This window comes from Engystomops pustulosus, chromosome 5 (genome assembly GCF_040894005.1).
Source record: "Engystomops pustulosus chromosome 5, aEngPut4.maternal, whole genome shotgun sequence".
In the NCBI taxonomy this organism is placed as follows: domain Eukaryota; kingdom Metazoa; phylum Chordata; class Amphibia; order Anura; family Leptodactylidae; genus Engystomops; species Engystomops pustulosus.
Window position 1 is genome coordinate 187,073,908 of NC_092415.1, and position 25,262 is coordinate 187,099,169.

The following is a 25,262-nucleotide window of genomic DNA, read 5'->3' on the forward strand; positions in this document are numbered from 1 at the left end:
GTTCATTAGAGAAGCCCAGGAGTACACCACTGGCTTATTGTGTGCAGTCTAAGGCCAAATTCCTAGTCCATTGACCGGTCTATATTGTAGAAAACCTCGAATCACATAAATAAAACTACATTTTTCCTTTGTCACACAGGTGCACGGCTGATTATAGCCCTGGTCAAACAGCCAAACAATTTATATTCTGGTTTGGAGTTTCCTCATGATTTTGTAGGGTTCCCCAGATTTATTGGTTTTCACCTTTAAAATAACGGGAGAAATTAGGAGATAAAACTTCGATCTGGTGGGAATATAATATCTTGTTTATGAAATGATTGTAATAATAGACACCACATGTTTCATTTTGTTGAATTATGTTGGATATTATAAATGTTTTTTATGTTTTTGGGCTTAACTTTACTAACGGCACTTTTTTCTTTTGTAGGGACAACCATGAAACAGAAAAGCCAGCATTGAACAGTATAGCAGACAACACAGTAGCTATGGAAGTGACGTAGTTTCGGCAGGATTGGGACTTGCAGCCTTGGGAACTTGTTTAGGTGCTATGCATCAGTAGCATTATGAATGCAAGGGATGATGGGAAGCGGCACACCACTGCGTTTTCCTCGGCAGCTGTGGGGACTCGACAGCAATGCACATCTCTCATGCTTTTGATTTCTTTTCTTTTTTTCGTACTGTTAATAGGAAAAGAATTAAAAATTTAAAAAAACCAATCTGTAAATTATGAATACAGCAATTATCTGTACAGTACTTGCATATTTGTAATACCCTTGTATATATGTTACTTGAATACAGAACTGTTCATTTGTGATGCTTTGCACTGGGGGGGTGGGGAGATACAACGGGGAAACAAAAACTGCAACAAAGAGTGTGAGATTGTATAGAGATGAGAAGTGTCATCACATCATGTGCATGGTGCGGAACCTGCTGTTTTATCTATTTATTGTGCCGTGTTTACAGTTTTTTGTACACTGTACCTTCATTGGTTCCTGTGCTGTAGTAAATGTGTTAGGTAGCTGTGGACTCCTTGGTATTTTGTAAATGGTATAACATAACTTGGTTCCCCACCCGGGTCCCCGAGTTCTCTGTATCATGTGAAGAAATGGTGACATACATACGGAAATCTTAAGAAAAAGGCATCAATTATTTTATTTGTTCCAATTATGGGGAATGTACTAATGGGGATCTTTCGGTTTCTAATATCAGAAGTGACAAGATAATAATGAAGTCTCTTGAATCTTCCCGTCCCCGGTTTTCAACCTGTACGTCACCTGTAGGTGGTTTCTGGTACTTCAGGCACTAAAGTTTTGTTGCTGCTTTACGAATGAACCCCTTTTCACTCCTTCCTCTCCGGCCCCCCATCTCCTCCTACACCAAAAAAAGTGTTAAATCAAGTATGCAAACGGAGTCCATTCAACTGGAGTGTTGTTTTTTTTTTTTTTTTTTTTATGTTGTCTGCCCCCTTTTTTTTAAGGAAAAAAACACTTTAAAAAATAGTATTTTTTTATTGTGTCATTGTTTAAAGACTTCATTCTTTACTTGGACATAAGGGAGAAGAATGCAGTAATTGCTGTACGTGTCATCATTCCAGTTTCTAGAACAGCCAGCTTTTTTTTTTTTTTTTCCTTTTTCTGTCGAGAGAAGGCTGCAGGGCCAGAACCACAACTTATCGGGTGCCTTCCTTATTGGAAATACGAGCTCTCTTCTGTGAAGAGCATGGTACTTTACAGACTACTAACGCTTTGTCAGTACCCAAGTCTGGATGCCCACTCCAATGGCACACGTTTATCCTTGAGGTTTTTAATCCCACCTGGAAATAGATTGTGAATGGTTTCTCACAAAAATAAATAAAAACCCAGGGCATTACATGTTGACAAACGAAAATGTGTGGTGATGTTTTCTTCTTTTCTTTTCTTTTTTCCCTGTATTAATTTTTTCCGCTCTGAGTTCATTGTCAATTTCAATGTTCTGCACTTGTTTCTTAAATGGAAGGAAAGAAAAGCTCCCACTAAATTAAGGAAATATTAAAATACATAAAAAAACTACTCAATGACTGTGGCGTCTTGGATTGCAGTGTGCTTTACTGTAACTATTGTATTGGGGTCACAAGTGTGTTCGGATTTGCTTTTTTTTGGGGGGGGGGGATTTTAACACACAGAATACACATTTAATGGCTTATGTAACATATAGACCATCACTAAGTGGAAGAGGTACAGTCTACCATCTGGTTATCAGGTCATTGCTGTAGCAGCAGACACAGCAGAGGGTCGGACCCCACCACTAGTGAGAGTCCAGCGTGTGCTGTTTGGATTATCCGGACTCAGTTCAGTTTTGCTCGCTCTCTTGCTAGCTAGTGTGTGTAAGGGGACTTAAAGAGGTTGTCTTCAGCAAATAATTGACTTTGTGTAAGGAAAAGTTTTTAACAATTTTCCAATATACTTTTTTTTTTTTTTATCAATTCCTAATAGTTTTCTAGATTTCTTCCTGCTGTTATATAGAAAGCTTATAGGTTTACTTCCGTAGATAGAAATCTGTCCATGGTCATGTGATGTCACACAGGTGCACAGCTCATAAATAGTGAGTAGTGTTCTAACGAGCCATGCACCTGTGTGTCCGTCCCAAGACCATGGACAGGTTTCTATCTACTGGATGTAAGCATAGAAGCTTTCTTATAGAATGACAGCAAGCGGAGATATGGAAAATGGTGAAGGAATTGATACAGGAAATATAATTGTAGAACCTTTTCCTTCCACAAAGATAATCAAGTCTGATAAACCAGGGACACTTAAGCTGCTTACACACTAAGGTGTGCTAGGCTGGGACCCGGGCGTAGCACACAGTAGGCTGGAAAGGCGGAGGGATGAGCGCTGCCCCTCTCCGTAGCAATCCATGGTGCCCGGCTGCAAGCAGGAAAAGAAGGCTTGCTCTATCTTTCCACCTGGGATGGCAGGAACCGCACAGATATCATAGGCTTCTATGAGGACTGATATCGGGCTGGAATTGGTTCTCCACATGTTTGTGGATCCTTCAGTACAAAAAATACTTGTACCATCCGTGTAATCCAATCAAATACTTCATATAAATCTTTGTATGACAAATTTAGACATAAGGCATATATATACTTCACCAGTTTATGGCTCACATTTAAAAGTCCACGCTATGCAAACCTGGCTCCACTGAGACGTCGTCCGAAACGTCATAGGACACACCGGGCGTTCGGTGTCTCAGTGGAGCCAGGTTTGCATAGCGTGGACTTCAGCATATTGGGCCATAAACTGGTGAAGTATATATATGCCTTATGTCTAAATTTGTTATCCAAAGATTTATATAAAGTATTTGATTGGATTACACGGATGGTTCAAGTATTTTTTGTACTGATTGCTAGATCGCGGTGTGGAGAGCCCGCGAACTTGACCGGTGTACACACTATGATAAGGTGCTTGATTGTTTGTTGTTGCCATACACAGATCCTGGCACCGTGACACTGATCTTCTTGTATGTAATGTACTTTCACCTCCGTTCTGCAGATTCACCGGCTGTTAGCCTGTCTAACCCTCCCCCTCTGCTTTTTGTTAGTATGTTGGAAAACATTTCATTAGACAATCTGTAACAATTTCTCATGAGTTTCTAGATCTCCGCTTGCTGTCCGGCTATAGGAAGCTTCATTGTTTGCTTCCTGTGGGTAGAAATTTGTCCCAGGGACATAACGAGCTGTGCACCTGTGTGATGTCACATGACCAGGGAGATAATGAGCCGTGCACCTGTGTGACATCACATGACCAAGGACATAACGAGCTGTGCACCTGTGTGACGTCACATGACCAAGGACATAACGAGCTGTGCACCTGTGTGACATCACATGACCAAGGACATAACGAGCTGTGCACCTGTGTGACGTCACATGACCAAGGACATAACGAGCCGTGCACCTGTGTGACATCATATGAAATTGAATGGGATGCAGTCACGTTTTAACAGCTGATTTCTGCTGTGTGAACTAGACACGGGTTGCGGTCACACGTTGCGTTTGCATTGCTTTTTCAACAGCTGTGAAGTGAAGAGTTGCCTGATTGCATTGCGTTAACTTTACATAAACGCAATGCAGATGGGCAAATCTTTTCTTACAAGTAGGAAAAATAGTGTTGAATTCTTCTGGTCCGTATGATGTAAGCAAACAAGTCCGGAGCAGGTGCAAGATGTTTGGAGACCAACAACACGCCATTTTGTTACTATTGGCCTTGAAGTGAAGATTTCATATGTTAGTCGTATTCTTGCACTGGACAACAGGAGGGGTAAGTACTTCTCGCCCTCCTCTTCATTGTGATGCACAGAGCCTGGGATGTAAACACGAGGAAGGATAGAGCATGGTACTGTACAGTGCCACACGTGTCTGCTCACCGTACCGTGCCCAGGCGCCATAGCCCTCTATGGGGACGTATATCTGTCCGCAAACCTGCAGCCGTCTATACGTCCCCCATAGCGGCTGTGTGAGAGCAGCATAAGACTATAGTGACAGAGAACATGAGACAACCCAGTACAGTATAATTCTCACCTCCTATACCAGTGATGGCGAACCTATGGCACGGGTGCCAGAGGTGGCACTCGGAGCCTTCTCAGTGGGCACCCAAGCTATTAACCCAGCACAGAGTTCACCAGGCAGGACTCAAATAATCTTCCAGCAGTCCCAGGCAACTTAAGACACGATAATCTTAGCACGATTTGAAAGCGACACATCCTTGGCTGTTTGGGACTGCAGGAAGATTGAGAAGGTGTGGACAGAGCTGGATTCTCTTTGAAGGTCCTCTTTATATACAGACCCTGTAGAGAAGCTGCAATGATAGTCTGAATTTGCTCTCCTTCTTTGTATTGGTGGCCCTAGGGAGCCGATACAATTTTGAAAGTTGTGGCAGAACAGAGAGCAATAACTTACGGGAGACTTGGCACTTGATGATAAATCAGAGGGATTTGGTTGTAGTTTGGGCACTCAATCTCTAAAAGGTTCACCATCACTGTCCAATACGTTACCTGCATGTGTTGTGTCATTCAGACAGACATCTGGTGGAGCACTTACACCAGGTATACATATACATCCCCACTATATACTGTATGTGGTCAACAGCTCCACCGTGTGGAGGATTGCTGAACTTTCCTCTCTACATTTCATAAGAATGATCCCTTATGTTTAGAATAACAAATTTGACAAAAAAAGGTATCGGGATTGTTTTATGTCTATATGACCATAAATAAGCATTGCATATTCCTTTTACATTAAATATCTATAGATATTCCTCGAGGATCTTTTCAATGTAGGGTTAATACATAGTGGGTCCTCTTAAGGAAATCTACCATCAAAGTCCATCCTGATAAACCGGGGACATTACTCATAGATCCAGCACTGTGACTGTGGTAATCTTGTTATATTTGTTATCCATGGCCTCCTCCCTTCTAACATCGACTTTTATAATTATGCTAATGAGCCAGAAGAGCTCTGGGTAGAATCGCCAGAACTTCAGTCTATGCTACTATCTTATAGTTGCACCCAAATATACAGGATAGGAGTAGTAGTACTGTGTAGTGCCCAAATATACAAGATTGGAGTAGTAGTATTGTACGATATCTATATTTTCAGGATAGGATTAGTAGTATTAGGAGTAGAAGACTATGCAATAGCATGGTGTAGAATGGGAATGGTAGTGCTGTGCTGCAGCCTGGTGTAGAATAGGACAAGTACTGTGCTGCTTTCTTATATAAAGGATAAGAGCAGTAGTACTTCATCATGCCATATATACAGGATAGGGGTACTAGGGCTGTGCTATAGCCTGGTGTAGAATGGGAATGATAGTAATGTGCTGTGCCCGTATATACAGGATAGGAGTAGTAGTACTGTCCTGTGTTCATATATACAGGATAGGAGTAGTAGTACTGTGCTATGCTCATATATACAGGGTAGGAGTAGTGGTACAGTGCAGTGCCCATATATACAGGATAAGAGTAGTGGTACTGTGTAGTGCCCATATATACAGGATAGGGGTGGTAGTACTGTGCTGTGCTCATATATACAGGATAGGAGTAGTAGTACTGTATTGTGCCCATATATACAGGATAGGAGTAGTAGTACTGTGCTGTGCCCATATATACAGGATAGGAGTAGTAGTACTGTGCTGTGCCCATATATACAGGATAGGAGTATCTGTACTGTGCTGTGCCCATATATACAGGATAGGAGTAGTAGTACTGTGCTGTGCTCATATATACAGGACAGGAGTAGTAGTACTGTATTGTGCCCATATATACAGGATAGGAGTAGTAGTACTGTGCTGTGCTCATATATACAGGATAGGAGTAGTGGTACAGTGCAGTGCCCATATATACAGGATAGGAGTAGTAGTACTGTGCTGTGCTCATTTATACAGGATAGGAGTAGTGGTACTGTGTAGTGCCCATATATACAGGATAGGGGTGGTAGTACTGCACTTTGTCCATATATACAGGATAAAAGTCGTAGTACTGTGTTTTGCCCATATATACCAGATATATATTGTCCATATTGACAAGATAGGCATAATAGAACTGTGACCTGCTCATATATGCATGAGGTGTTGCAGTACTATATGTGACATATATAAAAGATAAGAGTAGAAGCATTGTGCTCATATATACAGAGTATGAGTAGTAGTACTGTGCCGTATCCTGGTGTATAATAGGAGTAGTAGTGCTGTGCTATGTTCAAAATGGGATAGCAGTTACAAAGTAGACATAGATAAACAGACACAGGCTATTAACTAATGTGGAGCAGGTATGAATATTGGCTACTGTAGAGCAGATGCGAGGACTATTGGCTACTGTGGGGCAGGCACTGTGACTATTGGCTACTGTGGGGCTGGTTATGTGAATATTGGCTACTATGGAGCACAAGCTGTTACTGTAGGGCAGATGCCGTGACTGTTGGCTACTGTTGGGGCACTGTTTCTATATTGTTTATAGTACAGTCATGGCCAAAAGTTTTGAGAATGATACAAATGTTAATTTTTACAAAGTCTACTGCATCAGGTTTTATAATGGCAATATGCATATACTCCAGAATGTTATAAAGAGTGATCAGCTTAACAGCAATTAATTGCAAAGTCAATATTTGCCTAGAAAATGAACGTTTCCCCCCAAAACACATTCCAACTTCATTGCAGGCCTTAAAAGGAGCAGCTAACATGGTGTCAGTGATTGCTCCAGTAACACAGTTGTGGGTGTCGATGAGGACAGGGCTGGAGATCAATCTCTCATGATTAAGTAAGAATCACACCACTGGACACTTTAAAAGGAGGCTGGTGCTTGGCATCATTGTTTCTCTTCTGTTAACCATGGTTATCTCTAAAGAAACACATGCAGTCATCAGTGCACTGCACAAAACTGGTCTAACAGGGAAGAGTATCGCAGCTAGAAAGATTGCACCACAGTCGCCAAAGTGTCTCAGCTTGGGGATGGGGCTACCAGCAATGGAGAGCTTGCTCAGGAATGGCAGCAGGCAGGTGTGAGCGCATCTGCACGCACTGTGAGACTGCGGAGACTCTTGGAGCAAGGCCTGGTGTCACGGAGGGCAGCAAAGAAGCCACTTCTCTCCAGAAAAAACATCAGGGACAGACTGATATTCTGCAAAAGGTACAGGGAGTGGGCTGCTGAGGACTGGGGTAATGTCATGTTCTCTGATGAATCCCCTTTCCGATTGTTTGGAACATCTGGAAAACCATTCATGTGTAGGGCGGCTTCTCAGCCAAGGGTATCGGCTCTCTCACAGTCTTGCCTAAAAACACATCCATGAATAAAGAATGGGACCAGAATGTCCTCCAAGAGCAACTTCTCCCAACCGTCCAAGAGCAGTTTGGTGATCAGCAATGCCTTTTCCAGCGTGATGGAGCACCTGGCCATAAAGCAAAGGTGATAACTAAATGGCTCAGGGAACAAAACATAGAGATTTGGGGTCCATGGCTTGGAAACTCCCCAGATCTTAATCCCATTGAGAACTTGTGGTCAATCATCAAGAGACGGGTGGACAAACAAAAACCAACAAATTGTGACAAAATGCAAGCATTGATTGTGCAGGAATGGACGGCTATCAGTCAGGATCTGGTCCAGAAGGTGATTGAGAGCTGCCAGGGAGAATTGCAGACGTCCTGAAGAAGAAGGAACAACACTGCAAATACTGACTTTCTGCAGTAACTCATTCTACCTGACAATAAAAGCTTTTGTTACTCATAATATGATTGTACTTGTATTTCTGTATGTGGTAAAAACATGTGATAAATCAGAGGGCAACAGATCATGTGAAGATATAATATTTGTGTCATTCCCAAAACTTTTGGCCATGACTCTAGGTGGCCACTATTACTTTATTGCCTATGGTGGGGGGCCTGTTTTTATATTGGCTAATTTGGGGGCACTGTGACTATATTGGTTACTATGTGATAACATACTGGCTTCTGTGGGGACATAATTGTGATCTCTGGAGAAACAACAGAACAGTATTTAAAAAAGTATAATTTTTTGGGACACAATTGTGAAGTGGAACGAAATTTATTTTTTATATATTTTAAACTTTTGTCAAAAAAATAATAAACTGAAGTGGGGCAGCAAACTCCCTCCAGAAGTTCAGTCTCTGATCTCTGAATGATCCAGTGTCGTCCTAAATGACTGATGATCATACATATAATCCACCTGTGTGTAATCAGGTCTCCGTATAAATCCACCTGATGCTCTGCTCAGATGCAACCAAAATCCAACTTTTTGGCCACAATGGGGGTCATTTATTAAGGGCCCGATTCGCGTTTTCCCGACGTGTTACCCGAATATTTCCGTTTTGCGCCGCTTGTACTTAAATTGCCCCGGGATTTTGGCGCACGCGATCGGATTGTGGCGCATCGGCGCTGGCATGCGCGCGACGGAAATCGGGGGGCGTGGCCGAACGAAAACCCGACGTATTCGGAAAAACCGCCGCATTTAAAAACCGAAAATGTGTCGCATAAGGACCGCTTACCTTCACCTGGTCCAGCTCGGTGCATTCCGGCGCGATGAGTTTACTTTCAGCGCAGCAGCGCCACCTGGTGGACGGCGGAAGAACTACCTTATTAAATCCCGGCCGGACCCGAATCCAGAGCGGAGAAGCCGCCGCTGGAACGCGAATGGACCGGGTAAGTAAATTTGCCCCAATGTCTTTTTGGCCCCATATGTTTGGGGTAAAAGCAACACAGCTCCTCACCCTGAGCACAAAATCCCCACTGTCACACATGGTGGGGGCTCCATCCCCACTGTCACACATGGTGGGGGCACCATCCCCACTGTCACACATGGTGGGGGCACCATCTCCACTGTCACACATGGTGGGGGGCACCATCCCCACTGTCACACATGGTGGGGGCACCATCCCCACTGTCACACATGGTGGTGGCATCATCCCCACTGTCACACATGGGGGAAGCACCATCCCCACTGTCACACATGGTGGGGGGCACCATCCCCACTGTCACACATGGTGGGGGGCACCATCCCCACTGTCACACATGGTGGGGGGCACCATCCCCACTGTCACACATGGTGGGGGCACCATCCCCACTGTCACACATGGTGGGGGCACCATCTCCACTGTCACACATGGTGGGGGGCACCATCCCCACTGTCACACATGGTGGGGGCACCATCCCCACTGTCACACATGGTGGTGGCATCATCCCCACTGTCACACATGGGGGAAGCACCATCCCCACTGTCACACATGGTGGGGGGCACCATCCCCACTGTCACACATGGTGGGGGGCACCATCCCCACTGTCACACATGGTGGGGGGCACCATCCCCACTGTTACACATGGTGGAGGCAACATCATGGTTTGGGCTTTTCTTCAGCAGGGACAAGGAAGATGGATGGATCCAAATACTCGACCATTCTGAAAGAAAACCTGTTGGAGTCTGCAAAAGACGTGAGACTGGGGCGGAGATACAGAGGTACACTGGAAACACAGGGAACGCTGGAGGGCTTTCACATAGCAGGAAATGATGCCGAAGATCTGGCGGGGAGTGAAGGGAGGTGCTGGATTATAAGGGCGAGCCGGATTAGCAAGAGCCAATCAGGAGGACGCTGGCCCTTTAGGCCTAGCAGGAGTACAGCCAGGAGCATGGAGAGGTGAGTCCATGCCGGGGAGTGGGACAGCGGCAGCAAGGACCGTGGCACATAGAGGGGCACTGGTGTGCCCGCAATCCGCGACAAGGATCACGGGTGCATCCGTGACTAATAGAAGTTGTCTATTTTTTCAGAAGAAAAGAAAACTGCTGCTCCACCACCTCCTGATAAAATGGGAAACTCCTCTGATGGTAAGTGCTTAGGGCGTTTATGCTGGAAATATTACCTAGAGTTCTTCTCAGAAATACAAACACCTGGGCCCAGTTATGTAACTATTAATATGGGGGCAGATATTGAGGTCATTGGCTCCGACACTGTCCACAGATGTCTAATAGATGTTGTATCTTATGCAGAAGAAAAGAAAACAGACGATCCGCCATCTCCATGTTCTCAGAGATACCAAGATAACAGAAAGTGCTTATGGTTTTTTTTCTAGAATTTTTCTATTTCCATAATATTAAGAAATTGCTTTGTATGACATGTGCTAATTTTATGTCTGTCACACCCTAAGGCTGCATTCACACTGACCTCTGCCCGCTGTACCGTAGCACGGCAAGCCCACGTAGGTGCCGGGGAGAGGAGGAGGGGGTGAGTGCACGGCGCCGTATTCTGGCAAAAGATAGGGCATATCATATTTTTCTCCAGGCTACGGAACGGTACGGAGCTGCACGCGTGCTGCACCGCACCACTCCTGTAGGGCGCCGTGCGACTATTGCCGGCTATGGGGGGCGTATATATGCCGTATATACGTCGGACGTATATATACATCCCCCCATACAGCCATGCAAATGTAGCCTAAGGGTGATAGTGAAATAGAATCATTAGCTATTCTCGCCTCTTTCACCTCTTTTACAGAACAAGGGGAAACACATTCACCTTCTCATTTGCCTTCTCCATCTCCTCCTGCATCATCACCAGCTCTGCCTTCACCTCTGCCTCCTCCACCTACTCCTCAAGTTTCGTCTCTACCTCTGCCTCCTTCACTTCCGCTTCCTCCTCCTCCTCTGCTTCCTCCTCCTACACCTCCTCCAGCCCCTTTACCTCCACTGCCACCTGTTTCTCCTCCACCTGTCTCCTCCACTACCGCCTCTTCCTCCTCCACCTCTGCTTCCTTCGCCTTCACCCAGGGGCGCACCTGCCATGAGGCGAGTTGAGCATCTCGTCTCAGGCGGCGCGCCTCCTGCTCAACGAGGGGGCGGCACCGGCCGGCACTGAGCTCCCGGGCCGCACGCCGGACGGGACCGCGTTGCAGCCCACCTTGCTCCCCGACGCTGCCGGCACCTTGCGCCCGCCCCCCGACGCCGCCGGCACCGAGCTTCCGCCCCCCTGCCTGCATCAAACTCCCCCACTCCCCGTATACTTTCGGTCCCGCCCATAACTCCGCTCCCGGCTCCCCCTCCATTCCCTTCTCAACCCCGCTGCGCTCATGTCTCCCCTCCCCCTACAGGCTCCCTGCTTCCCCCGCCCCCGCTCAAGTTCCAGGCTCCGTTACCGCTCCCCCCCCCCCTCAAGGCTCTCGGCTCCCCCTCCATCCCGTCTGAACCCCCGCTCACGCCCCCCCCCTTCCCCGCTCCTGGCTCTCGACCTACCCGCTCCCGGCTCCCGCACTGCCGCTGCAGGACAAGGCCCCGAACTTTCCAAGAACAGGTAAGGTTACTTTATATTTATATATTTATATATATATATGTGTGTGTAATATGTATATGTGTGTGTAATATGTATATGTGTAACATGTGTTTATATATGTGTAATATGTGTATATATATATATATATATATATATATATATATATATGTAATGTGTGTGTATATATATATATATGTGTATATATATATGTATGTAATATGTGTGTGTGTGTATATATATATATATATATATATATATATGTGTGTGTATATGTTATATGTGTGTGTGTATATATGTGTGTTTATATATGTATATGTGTATATATGTTTGTGTGTGTCTATGCTGTATCTACTGTTTGTTTATGTGTATATATGCTGTATGTATATGCAGCATTTGTACTACATGGTGGTATTCTGTATGCATTTTATACTACTTGGTGGTACACTGTATCTATTTTATACTACTTGGTGGCACGCTGGATGCATTTTATACTACATGGCGGCACGCTGGATGCATTTTATACTACTTGGTGGAACGCTGTATGCATTTTATACTACACGGCGGTACGCTGTTTGCATTTTATACTACATGGTGATACGCTGTATGCATTTTATACTACATGGTGGTACGCTGTATGCATTTTATACTACATGGCTGTACGCTGGATGCATTTTATACTACATGGCTGTACTCTGGATGCATTTTATACTACATGGCGATATGCTGTATGTATTTTATACTACATGGCGGTATGCTGTATGTATTTTATAGTACATGATGGTACGCTGTATGCATTTTATAGTACATGGCGATACGCTGTATGCATTTTATACCACATGGCGGTACGCTGTATGTATTTTATACCACATGGGGGGAGGCTGTATGCATTTTATACTACATGGCGGCACGCTGTATGCATTTTATACCACATGGTGATAAGCTGTATGCATTTTATACCACATGGCCGTACGCTGTATGCATTTTATACTATATGGCGGTACTCTGGATGCATTTTATACTACATGGCGGTACGCTATATGCATTTTATACCCGCTGTATGCATTTTGCATTGCTTTATTTTTAAACCAAACCAATATGATGGATCTGGTCCTGACACTCCCTGATATATCACATATATTGGCGGGGGGGAGGGCGTCTCTCTATGGCTCGCCTCAGGCAGCAGACAGGCTTGGTACACCCCTGCCTTCACCTCCCCCTCCACTGCCTCCTCCACTACCGCCTCTTCCTCCTCCACCTCTGCCTCCTTCGCCTACACCTCCTCTGCCTCCTCCACCAACGCCTCTTCCTCCTCCACCTCTTCCTCCTCCACCTCTGCCTCCTCCTCCTCTGCCTCCTCCACCTCTGCCTCCTCTACCTCGGCCTCTTCCTCCTCCACCTCTGTCTCCTCCACTTCCGCCTCCACCTCCTCCTCTGCCTCTTCCTCCTCCACCCCCGCCTGAGGTAAAGTAAACAATCCTTTAACCAGATTCAGCACATGTACATATCATCCAGCATCAGCCACTTTGGCACAGTTGTGGACTATGTAGTCTTCATTTTCACTGCCTTTAGTGTTAGGATAAGTAAATCAGCCCCATTGTGTTTTCATGAGTAATCACTGCAAGAAAGCCTCAATCTTTCCCTGGTTTGCTGATGAAACTGATATCAGTGGACACAACAACAGAACTGATGTCATTTAATCATGTTAGAGGTCCTCTGGGGGGGGGAGGGGGGGCAGGAAGTTCAGTTGAATGAAAAGGGATCAAAGTAGGGATAAAAGAGAGTAATAACCATACAAAGCTACAGACAGTGTTGGGTATTGGTCCTGGAGATATGTGAAGCCATGCCGTTTTTTGTGTTGTTAGTAAAAGCTGAACTGTGAAGAATGCATTTATAGTCCACAATTGTAGCTGGACTATGTTTTGTTCTGTGATCATTACACTCCCTCACTCATCTCCTCTACTGTAATATCTAACCAGAAGCTGTATGTAAATGTAAATGTATTTTTTCACACTGAAGCTGCAACAACACACAAAGATATGGTTACAGTGGTATAACTAGGAGAAGCAGGGCCCCGTAGCAGACTGGGGCCCCCCTACTGCCTTAGATAATATACATATTTACATACTTACACATCCGTCCCAAAAGCTGCTGAGCAGCCCAGCAGGAAGTATACAGCATGAATTAGAGATGAGTAATCCCTAGTCCCTCCGTTCTGCTGTCCCCTTCCCCTCATCCGACATTTCTTACCTGGGCTGCCGATTCATGCTGTATACTGTGGATGATGTAGTGTTATAGGCAGTGTTATATACATATTATGCTGTACAGTGTGACGCATACTATGTGTGTAATGATGTATATTCCCAATTTTTTAGTGTATCAGGTCAGATGCCGGGGCCCCCTTACACTGTGGGCCCCATAGCAGCCACTATGGCTGCTACCACTGTGGTCACGCACCTGTATGGTTACACTTATCTCAAGGGCCAATACAATGCAACTTTGTATGGTCATAACTGCTGACAGACAGTGGAGAATATGAGAATATAACATCATGACAGTTAAGGAAATATGGCCTTCCCTGTAATGCTTAGGAAATCCGACATCTGACTAGTAAAGGGTCCAGCATCAAAGGTTCAGAGGGGGAAATCTCTTCTAAGGAGGGCAATCCCATCTCAAAGGAAATCCCTTAGACGTAATATTAAAAGGAAGTTTTGGTAGAACCTTCTATGTTTGCAAGACCTGGGGAGTGGGACAAACACCTACCTGGATCTTGGAGTGAGGAGAGGCACAGAACTACTAATGGGAGAATAGTAGCGGAGTCATGTTTGGTCTCCAGGTGTGCTGGGAACCTGTTAGGATCCGATGGCACCATTAATACCAAACTATGACCTACCACTGAAAAGTTCTGGCCCGGTATGTGTTGGGTAGGTTTCAGCGATTCCATCCAATAGTATTCTACCAGGGGTGGGAAGGGAGTGTCCAATGATCCGGTGAAGTTCTCCTGAAGTTCTCCTATCATTTGTTCTCTTCTGGGGGAGATCATGCCGAATATTGTGCCAGGGAAAACATGTTGCCTCCTCAAATCTCCTCTTCTCCCAGTGATCACAGCACAAAGCCAGTAAGTGACTTGTGTTTTATTTGCTGAAACTTGTTGTACCACCACCTGTGTTTTGCATGTCTGATCATATTTCCATTGTGTGTGTAGTGTTTTGTCTAGTGTGCCCTTAAAGCAAATAAATATTAAATCTAACCTGGGGTGATCTTTTATCTTGATCCAAGAATCCACACAAGTGTGTTCTTGGTCTATGCATGCGCTACTGGGGCTGGTTTCTGGCCTGATATAGTCCCTTTACAAACTGAGCTTATATCTGCAAGAAACTGGTGGTAGTCTAATGGCTGACAGAGCTCTCAGCCTTTGACGGTTGTAAGTGAGTGTTGTGCCACGCCGGAGGTCATGTGGCCCACTCTCACTTGCTATGCTATCCTAGGGGAGGATTAAGACATGGGCCCTGAGCTGTAAGAATATTATGGCCCCTACAAGTCTGGAATCACTTCCTACATCTGATACTAGAATCAGCTGCTTGGGGAATGGAGGATGTGTCCCTTCTGCTGCTTTCAAACTGGCCGTTGGAGGACCTTCAAAGGTCTTGAAATGGCTTTTGTATACATGTGTATTGAGGATTTCATGGCTGAAGATCCTTCTCAGTATAAAATTTGGTGGGTGGATTGGGCCCTGGGCTACCGCTCAAACCGCCTATATTATAATCCACTACTGCCCCTGAGCCTGTGAGTCCTGGAGGTGTCTGTGAAAAATGATAGCTGACATTACATACCCCTAGGGAGCAAAGGACATCACAGGGGGCCACTGCTGCCGGTGTCTGCCACTGTCTACCATACACAGACAGACATGTTGTTGTTATGGCCTCCTCTTACAGTCTGGATGGTCAATGCCTAGCTATTAGCGTCTTCCAGACTTTATCACTTCCTTTTAAGCCATTCCCAGTGTCTTAGAGCTTATCAGCACTTCCTCAGTGTTTAAGATAAGGCTTTATGATGTCTCCTGCCTCCTGGTAAACTTTGCATTCTACTCTTCTAGATGTCTGGGAATATTTGGATAGCGGACACAGTAAAAAGTAGTTTTTATAATGATGAATGACAGAAGAAAAAACATGCAGTCCACCAGCATGTCTATTTATTATTGTTCTTTATGTATACATTGTATCTAAAGCAGGTTCTTGATTAGAAAATCTAGGCGTGGAGTAGCCGAAACTGAACCTACATGGCGTGGCTACTCCATGCCCCAGTAACCTTTTTGGATCCTCCTACTTTAAGATCTTAAGACTATGTATGCAGAGCTGGCATCTGCGCATATTTGGGCGGATTTACTTACCCGGTCCTGTCGCAATCCAGCGGCGCGTTCTCCGTCGAGGATTCGGGTCTTCCGGCGATTCACTAAGGTAGTGCGCCCGATGTCCACCAAGTGTCGCTGCTGGGCTGAAGTCCTCCGGAGTTCACTGGAGTTCACCATCTGTTGCTGGGTGCAGGTAAGTGTGTGTCAAGCGACACATTTTTTTTTAAAATACGGCGGTTTTTCCCGAATCCATCGGGTTTTCCGACGGCCACGCCCACCGATTTCCGTTGTGTGCATGCCGGCGCCAATGTGCCACAATCCAATCTCATGCGCCACAAACCTGGGGCAATTCGGCGCAAAACGGTAATTTTTGGGAAACGCGACGCCAAATAGCGATTCGGGCCCTTAGTAAATGACCCCAATTGGGTACGAAAGCCGGAGCTTCTGCGCTTGCGCAGTAGCTCCAGCTTAGAAACGGAGTGCGCACAGCTACCAGGAGCTGCGCTCTGAAGATCTCATAGTAGGAGAGTCGATAGACGATACCGGGGCATGGAGTAGCTGCGGCGTGTAACTTCAGCTCCGTCTACTCCTAGTAGCCTTGAACATATTTTCACATTGGGGTAATAAAACATTTCAAAATTTCAAGCCGTCACTGAGGGATTAGCCATGAAAAAGGCTCCGATTATATTTATTAGATGCACCTGCCACTGGATATACCTTAATAGATCTAAGATGGCTTAAAATATTTGTCCTGTATATTGTCTGAAATCAGGCCAGAAATGTCTCAATTTCAGAAATATTCCAATGTAGTTAATCTTAATGGCAGGTTACCAAGCCTCTAGTGGATGGTAGAGTTACTGATATTATAATTTATAATTATATTATATAATTATATCATGTCATGAAATATCATGACAATGTTACCATGTGATCTTCAGGACCTGCTAAAGGACCTGCAGGTCCTCAAGATAAAAAGCAGGGCAGTGAGGAAGGTAAGAAGGTGAAATGTAGTTACATTAAAGATGAAGTGTTTATGGAAGGGGTATTCCAGGAATAAATATAATTAATATTCAAAAGAGTTTGTATGTTCTCTCCGTGTTTGTGTGGGTTTCCCCCAGGTCCTCCAGTTTCCTCCCACACTCCAAAACATACTGGTAGGTTGATTAGATTGTGAGCCCCATTGGGGACAGGGACCGATCTGGCAAAGCTCTGTGCAGCGCTGCGTAATCTGTGTGCGATATATAAATAACGGAATTATTATTTTTGTGGGTTTAAGATGCAACAAGGATTTTATACCAGTCTGAATAAGTCGGTATTTTTTTAACTGAACGCGTTTAAGAGCAGCTTATTATAATGACAGGTCCACTGTGCTACATAGAGCAGTCTTATCCATGTTTACCAGAGAAGAAGGAGATATGAGTCCATTCTCATCTGTCTTATACATTATGAATCAAACGGAGCAATATTTTATATGTCATAGGGTCTGGCAGCCCAGTAGAGCTGTCACCGCAATATCTTGCCCTTCAATAAAACACCAAATTCTCATGACATGCACTTTACGTTGTTGCTGCTTTAGAGTTAGTCTGGTTGAAGAAACAATACATGTCCATTATGTCTGGTGCAGGGATAGGAGAGGGTGAGGTGAAGGAATATCGGTAATTTTAAAAATCAATTTCTAAATCTAATTTTTTTAATTTTAGAGGTATCCTGAATTTTTACCTGATTCTATTACTTGGTTACAAAAATTTACTAAAGGAGTTAAGTTTTATTAACTGGAGTAATCCCTACTGAGTGCTGTTACCTTTTAATGTGTTTCCTACCTTCCTATTGCTCCCTATTGGTCCCCAGGACCCAGAAAGATTTCAATTACTGATGTGTAATAACCTACCAAGTCCAGGTCACATGGTCACTCTCTTGAAAGTTGTCATGTGAACAGACCTGGTTTCTGTGTCTGGGTTCTGTGTCTGTTCCACTAATGAAAAAAAAAACACTTTTGTTGAGAGTCATGGAGACAGAGAGCTGCAAGTATACAGTCAAGGTGGTAACCCGGCTGAAGAGAATTCCTGGGGGAGAGGTGAAGAGTAAGGTTGATTTCTCTTCATATAGTCAGCATCTCTTTCTCTCAAACCCTACCTTCCTGAGGAAGTGGCCAATGATGTAGCAGAGCAAGTCACACACATCCACTATCTATCTTGCACCTGCTCCTCACCCCATACTCAGGAATTCTCTTCTGCCTCACAGAGCTGAGCAGGGGGAAGTAAAGTGATCTGCATATGTCTGTAGTTGAATATTGGCAAACGATCCCTTAGTACTAGTTTCATACCACCAGCAGGGGCGGACTGGCCATTAGACCCACCCGGAGAAATCCCGGTGGGCAGACTCGTTTGGGGCCGGTCCGGGGCCGGTCTGACACTGGTGGGGCCGGTGAAGAAGAAAAAACCCCAAACCCTGAACTCACAGTGGCCACGCTGAAGACTGTAGGAACTGGAGGCCGGACGCAGCACTGCAGAGACTTCCCCCTGCGGTGCTTCTGTTCTCTCTTCCAGGTAGATTTGAAGGCCCCCGAGCACTGCTGTGAGCTGACAACTAGATACAGTCAGCTCACAGAGACCACACAGGCACCCCCCCGTGACCTTTTCAAATATATGAATAACTCCCCACACTCGGGATTGGCTGTAGAGGAGCAGGGGGCGTCGCTAAGCCCAGTGATGGGTGTTTTCATATATTTTAAAAGGTCACATGGAGGAGCTGTTCCCCAAGGGTGGGGGGGGGGCTGCTCCTTTCCAGCCCCTCCCATTTGGCAACTGCCCAGTCACACAGCAGATGCTAATGAAAGGTACAATATAACATATCTTTTTTTCTGTAAAACCAATGTTTAATACAAAAACACTTTGGCAGTGTATGTACTATGCTCTGTGGGGACCGGGGGAGTGATAAAAATGGGTCTCCTGGTGACAGGTTCTCTTTAAAGATGAAGAGACCTAAGAAAGTTCGAGATCGGCCACGTTTAGCCGAACCTGAAAATTCTGCTCCGGTTTGTGTTTGGGCTACCTCAGTAGTGTCTTGTGATCCCCTGACGTACCACTATCACCACTTATCTACCATCTACCCCGGAATATATCACTACATATGTACCAAGAGTGCCCCAAGGGAATTCCTTCACTACACTGGGGCCTCACCCTCTTCTTGGATCTCCTTGTTGGCTCTGATGAGCATGGATGAGGCCAGTTCTCCTGGACCAAGCCATCGTGATATATCTCTGATGCTTGGACACATTACAAGCCACTCAGATCCCAGGGAATCCAGCTGCCCCCACACAGCGGTAAGGCCCTGGTGGGTGGACGTTGCACATGCAGTACTATAGCCCCCCCCTTACTATTGGGAAGCAAGAACCTGTGGTTTACTGCTTTCCTACATTGCTAACAGCAAAGGGTAGCGAGAGGGTAACAATTGTGCACAAGGGTCATGAAAAGCGCACTGAGGGGGAATCACACACATTGCCTTCTGTTCTTTTAAGCAGAATGAAGCACCACGATAAAGGAGCCATTCCCATCTTGGCTAAAGGCCCCTCTCTTATATATCACACCATACACACCACCGAAAAAATTAAGAATCTTCAAAAAGTGGAAAGTTAACAAGAGCTATGATCTCAAGTGAGAGGATGAAGTAGCCTAATTGCCGGCTGGATTTGGCAGAGCTTTTTGCAGCCTTAATATAGTCTGGGTGACATCTGTTATAGCCACCGGAATTTGTTTTCCTGATTCATAGCTTCCATTATGATGCAGACACACACGCACATCCATTCATAAGTGCAGCTGGGAGAACAAATGCTCAGAGATAGTCTGCTTCATATACTGGGTGTGCCCCTATACTTCATTCAGGCAGCATCGTATAGAGCAGGAGATGCTGAGCAGATTGCACAAAGGGGCACATGTACATTTATTGTCTCCCTTACAAAAATTGTCTAGTTTCCTGCAGTGTTCCATGAGTTATCACCTGAATCCAGATGTGGAAGTTATGACTTTTTTCTTTTTTACAAAAAGTCGAAAAAAAAGTCTCAAACTTTGGCGCAAATACTTAGCTTCGAACTAAGTGCAACTTTTGGAGACTTTTTGCGACTTTTGTTTTAAAAAGTCACAAATTCACTAAAGACCAAACGCCACATGTACATCTGACCAGTAGAAAAGCCTAGAAAAGTAAAAAAAAAAACAGACGAACAAAGACAAACATATGATACATGTGCCCCAAAGTGTCCTATCAGCAGGCAACATGTTATAGTGCATTATAGTAGAGTAGCTGAGTAGATTGTACATAGTATCCAATTTGCAGGAGGCATGTTATAGAGCAGTAGGAGCTGAGCAGATTGTACATAGTGTCCTATCTGCAGGCAGCATGTCTCAGAGCAGGAAAGCTGAGCAGATTGAACATAGTGTCCCATCTGCAGGCAGCATGTTATAGAGCAGGAGAAGCTGAGCAGATTGTACATAGTGTCCTATCTGCAGGCAGCATGTTACAGTGTATTAGGTGCTGAGCGGATTGTACATAGTGTCCTATCTGCAGGCAGCATGTTATAGAGCAGGAGAAGCTGAGCAGATTGTACATAGTGTCCTATCTGCAGGCAGCATGTTATATTGCATTAGGAGCTGAGCAGATTTAATATTTGCAAATGACCTGGATGCCCCCTATATTGTAACGTAATGCATGCCACAATAGATACTCACTCCATCCATCGTTGAAATTATGCACCACATTAAATCAGAATTGCTCAGCATTCTTTTTAATTATTAATGCAGCCAACTTTGGGAAAATGTTATGTCAGTATTTCAGAGAACATCTTATACTTTGGCATCAAAATCAAATCAATAGCTTTATAAGTGGACAGGTAAAAACCAAAAAATATTAGAATGTAGCAGCCATATCTAATATAAGTTTTGAGAACCAATATCATAAATTCCTCTAATAATAAATATTATTAAAATAATGATCAGTCTGATTATCACTGTGCATCTTTGTTTTTTCCATTTGCACCATCATTGTTTTCGCTTCTTATCAATCCCTATTGTTTCCATTCATCTATGAACAACTACTATTCACATTCCTAAATAACTTTGACCCATCTTATACAACTGTGCAACAATAATCGGATCTTCCTGCTATTAGCTGCGAGACACTTTCATAACTCGCATCTACACTCTTCAGCTAATTTCATAGTACACCTGTTCCTGTTATCTGATACTGCCTCTCCTGCTGCTCTGTCCTATGGCGGACTTCACTTTTTTCACTTGTTTCTTTTCTATCACTAATGTTCTTACTCTATTACCTTTATTAGTCTTTCACTACACTCACCTCTGTAAAGTTTTTAAGCACTTTCTTATCCTACTGTCCTGCCCGGCTTACTACGAACCCTACAATATCTTTTAACTCAACTTCATCTCTAAACTTTGAACATTTGGTTTTATCTTGGTATCTCTCTTACAATCTGTTATTTTGCACACACACAAAATTTACCTTCATAATCTCCTGCAGCAGCTTTTCACCACCATTGAAATTGAAACTTCAAATTACCATCTTTATAACCCTACCTGTCCTATACATTCTGCCAAGATTTACATTCCCTGTAATCCCAACCCACTAATTCTGACACTTCTGAAGCTGATACTTTTCTTCAGCTGCATCAGTTATTTAGAATGCTCTTTCTATGACAATAATTTTGCTTCCAAATTGTAATGAGGACTCTGGACTCATGAAATATAGACAGGACAGTGAGCCCTCAACCGAGACCCCCCAAACACCTGCCTACTTACTGGGTCCACCTTAACCCGTGGGCGATGTTCCCTTCCTATGCCAAAGTGAGCACACAAAACAAGACCAGCAATCACATAACATAGAATAATAATGAGATGGCATATAAGGAACAAAATTGCAGGTACAAAGGGATAGTCTCAGAACAATAGCCAAAAATTGGAAAACCAGAAGTACAGAAGTATAGAATATACCTGCCTGCACAATTGATCAAATAAGCACTTTTACCTCTAACATAATCTCTTTGTAAACTCAGCTGCGCAGGTCCTCAATCCTATGTTGATCAAGTTGTTGCTCAATAAAGTTTGATTTTGTATACACAGCCCTCAACATTGATATTAAAACACCAAGAATTGCAAGTATAAGCTTAAGCAAATCAAAGATGTAGCAGATGATGATAAGATCTGCAAATTATGAAATGTTCAAGCTGCACCTATTCTCTGGAATGCACTACCTTGAACTATTAGGCAAATCCCTAACTACCAAACTTTTAAACGTTCCCTAAAAACTTATCACATTCCCTAACTGCATGTAACTTCAACTTTTTTTTCTACAAAGCTCCACTGATATATGTAATCCCTCATCACTTCATACCATTAAACAGATTTCTCTGCAGACTGATGCACTTGATTTCTGTAAATATCGACAGTTTCCTTGGAATGCTTTATTCAGCATTATTTATCTTTTTATTTATTTTATCCTATAAAAAACGACTGGACAATTTTACCAGTTATCTTCTGTGTCACCCCAAGGTCTCCACAAACCATCACAAGCTTCTCTCGCAAATCTACGGTTTATGCCAGAGGTCCAGCTCCAGGTTTCCCATTGACCTGATGCCACCAAAGTATATCATGATGGAGAACAATATGCGCTACATAATTTCATGGCGCTATATAAATTATTGTATTATATGGTAATGAAGTCTAAAATGTAGGTCTATCCTCTTCAGAGATCAATCCTACTTTTTCTATCTCAGTCGCAATGGTAGCTGGAGATGGGTAACATCATGAAGAAGGCTTTGTAAGGGAATGTCACACCAGTTTTACCACCAGGATGACGATGTAAAGTGGAATAATGTTTGGCATCTGCCTCCCTTAAGTTTTCATTGCAGGTACCACAAGAGCTCAGCATTATGATGATTTTGTCATAAAGCCAGGGATAGGGTCATTTCTCTAAAGTTTATATTTATAGTGGACAGATGGAAGAAAGTGTTGCAGGATCAGACTATATGGATTATGTTTGTAGTATGTTGTGTGGACACATTAATATAGTACTGTATGTATAGTGTTTTTTTAACACAAATACACCAAGTTGTGCCAATGTCTGATGCCTGCAATACCTAAATGTCCTACAATAGTCTGGCAAAAAAGTTTTCATAAATACATTGACACTAGATGAAAAATAAATTGTATGGATGATAGTTCAGTGATGGCTGCTATGTTTTGGCTCCATGCAAGCCGTCGCACAGTATTGATCATAAGGTACAGGCAGTCCCTGGGTTACATACAAGATAGGTTCTTTAGGTTTGTTCTTAAAGTAAATCTACCATTTGATTATATTCATTGTAAATCAAATATACCTTGAGAATTCTGTAGCTACACTGTTGCAGCAACATATCTTGTTTAATCCCTGATCCTGATTTCCTGAAAAAAACAATTATAAAATTATGATAATGAGGCTCTGTTGCTTCTGTGGCTGCCCCAGCATTTCTTTTTACCCTAATTATGCAATGGTCCAGTCTTGTCCCGCCCAACATAAGCTAAAAATATGTCATTACTGTGTTGTCCCTGACAGGCAGAAGTAATCATTCGCTGCACCACTCATTCTCCAGCTGCTCAGGTGTATTAGTCCTGTCTAGCTAGTTCAGGAAGCTCTGTGTGTTTATGTAGACCCCGCTCTGTTTTGTTGAACAGAGCCACTCAGTTCAGGGATTAAACAAGCTATGTTTCTGCATCAGTGTAGTTGCAGCATTTTCTGTAAGTTGAATTTGTATGTAGAATAAATCAGAATAGGTATATTTTTTTTTGCCCCATTCACAATTTTTTGCTGTAATGGAACCAAGGATTATCAATAAAGCTTAATTACAGACACCTTACAGCTGATCATTGTAGCCGGGGACTAAAGTAAAGCATTCAGAGAGCTTCACCAGAGGTGACAGTGGGCAGAGGGGTCTATCAGTCCAGCTATATCCATGAATGTGGCTGAATACCAGAGAACGCCACATGCCCAGGACTGATTGACAAGACGGTGGCATGTGTGTGGTCGTACATAAGGCATTACTGGAAGAATAACATTCTTTAAAAATGTCTATATATAACTAATATATAATCATAACGAAGATAGATCAGGGGTCACCTGCCTCTTTTTTAGCTTGAAGGACATATAACATAAGAAATTATGAAGAATAGAGCAGGTGATAATAGTACACGTTGTTGAATATTTCATTAAGTAGAACATCTTTTCTGAGCTTTATTCTTCTTCTTTCTACAGTAGTGAACAGCGTTTCTGAAAGCCTTCAGAGTTCCAATCCACAGATGAGGAGGCTAATGATTACTTGTTTCCATACCTAGAGAACACTTGCCTTGATGATTCCGCTGTCTGCGGAGAACAGACTATTCAGGGACTGTCTGTAAGGAGTCAAGTCATCAGACACTTTATCAGGTTCCTTTATCTCTCAGCTGTCGGTGAATACAGGACAGAAAACTGATTTACACAAACTGCTTAACATAGGAAGAAGAGAAGGACAAAGGAACAGATTACTAAAGTAGATTAAAATGTTACTCTTATTTTTGCAATTGTGTTGAAAGTTTATTTATTCTTCTCTGTCCCATTTTATTCTGCTTCTTTCTTCACCTGCAATGAGCCATTGATATTCTTCTTAAAGGGAACATGTCATCAATGCGCTATTTTACAGTAATAACATATGCCCAAAGCTCATAACATGACAAATGCATATGTGCTTGTTTGTGGCATGTGTACATCAGCTAATATCGTCATTATACCAAGTCCTGGGTGCTGGGATACACATTCAAACCGCTGTCTGCTCCTCATCCCTTTTATTGGTGCCCAAACACTGGACCCCCCCCCCTTCATGTGAAATCATGGACGGGCGGCCGCTAGGAACCATGGGAATGACGCTTGATTCTTAGCTGCTGTCCCTCTGTGACGTCAGCTCACCGCAGCACGCATTGCCAGCGTTTAAGCGGTGAGCTGTATCTTTCCGTCTCTCACTACTCGAGTCAGAGAGATACAGCTCACCCCACAAGCGCTGGCAATGCATGCAGCGGCGAGCTGACGTCACAGAGGGGCGGCAGCCAG

At 43.8% G+C, this 25,262-nt stretch overlaps 1 protein-coding gene and 1 long non-coding RNA gene across 4 annotated transcripts in view; both read left to right on the forward strand.

The window, feature by feature from the left end:
• Positions 1 to 2,048, forward strand: part of EPC1 (enhancer of polycomb homolog 1) — a 46,707-nt gene extending 44,659 nt beyond the window's left edge. For all 3 annotated transcript variants that reach the window (XM_072154044.1, XM_072154045.1, XM_072154043.1), the window contains one exon: positions 428 to 2,048. In XM_072154044.1, the coding sequence (XP_072010145.1) occupies positions 428 to 500 (73 nt within the window). In that variant the 3' untranslated portion in view covers positions 501 to 2,048. The remainder of the gene's footprint in view (positions 1 to 427) is intronic.
• Positions 2,049 to 10,104: 8,056 nt separating this feature from the next.
• Positions 10,105 to 24,679, forward strand: LOC140134270 (uncharacterized). The gene is made up of 3 exons (XR_011856171.1): positions 10,105 to 10,171; positions 10,303 to 10,359; positions 24,435 to 24,679. It is a non-coding gene; the product is annotated as an uncharacterized lncRNA (long non-coding RNA).
• Positions 24,680 to 25,262: the final 583 nt, after the last annotated feature.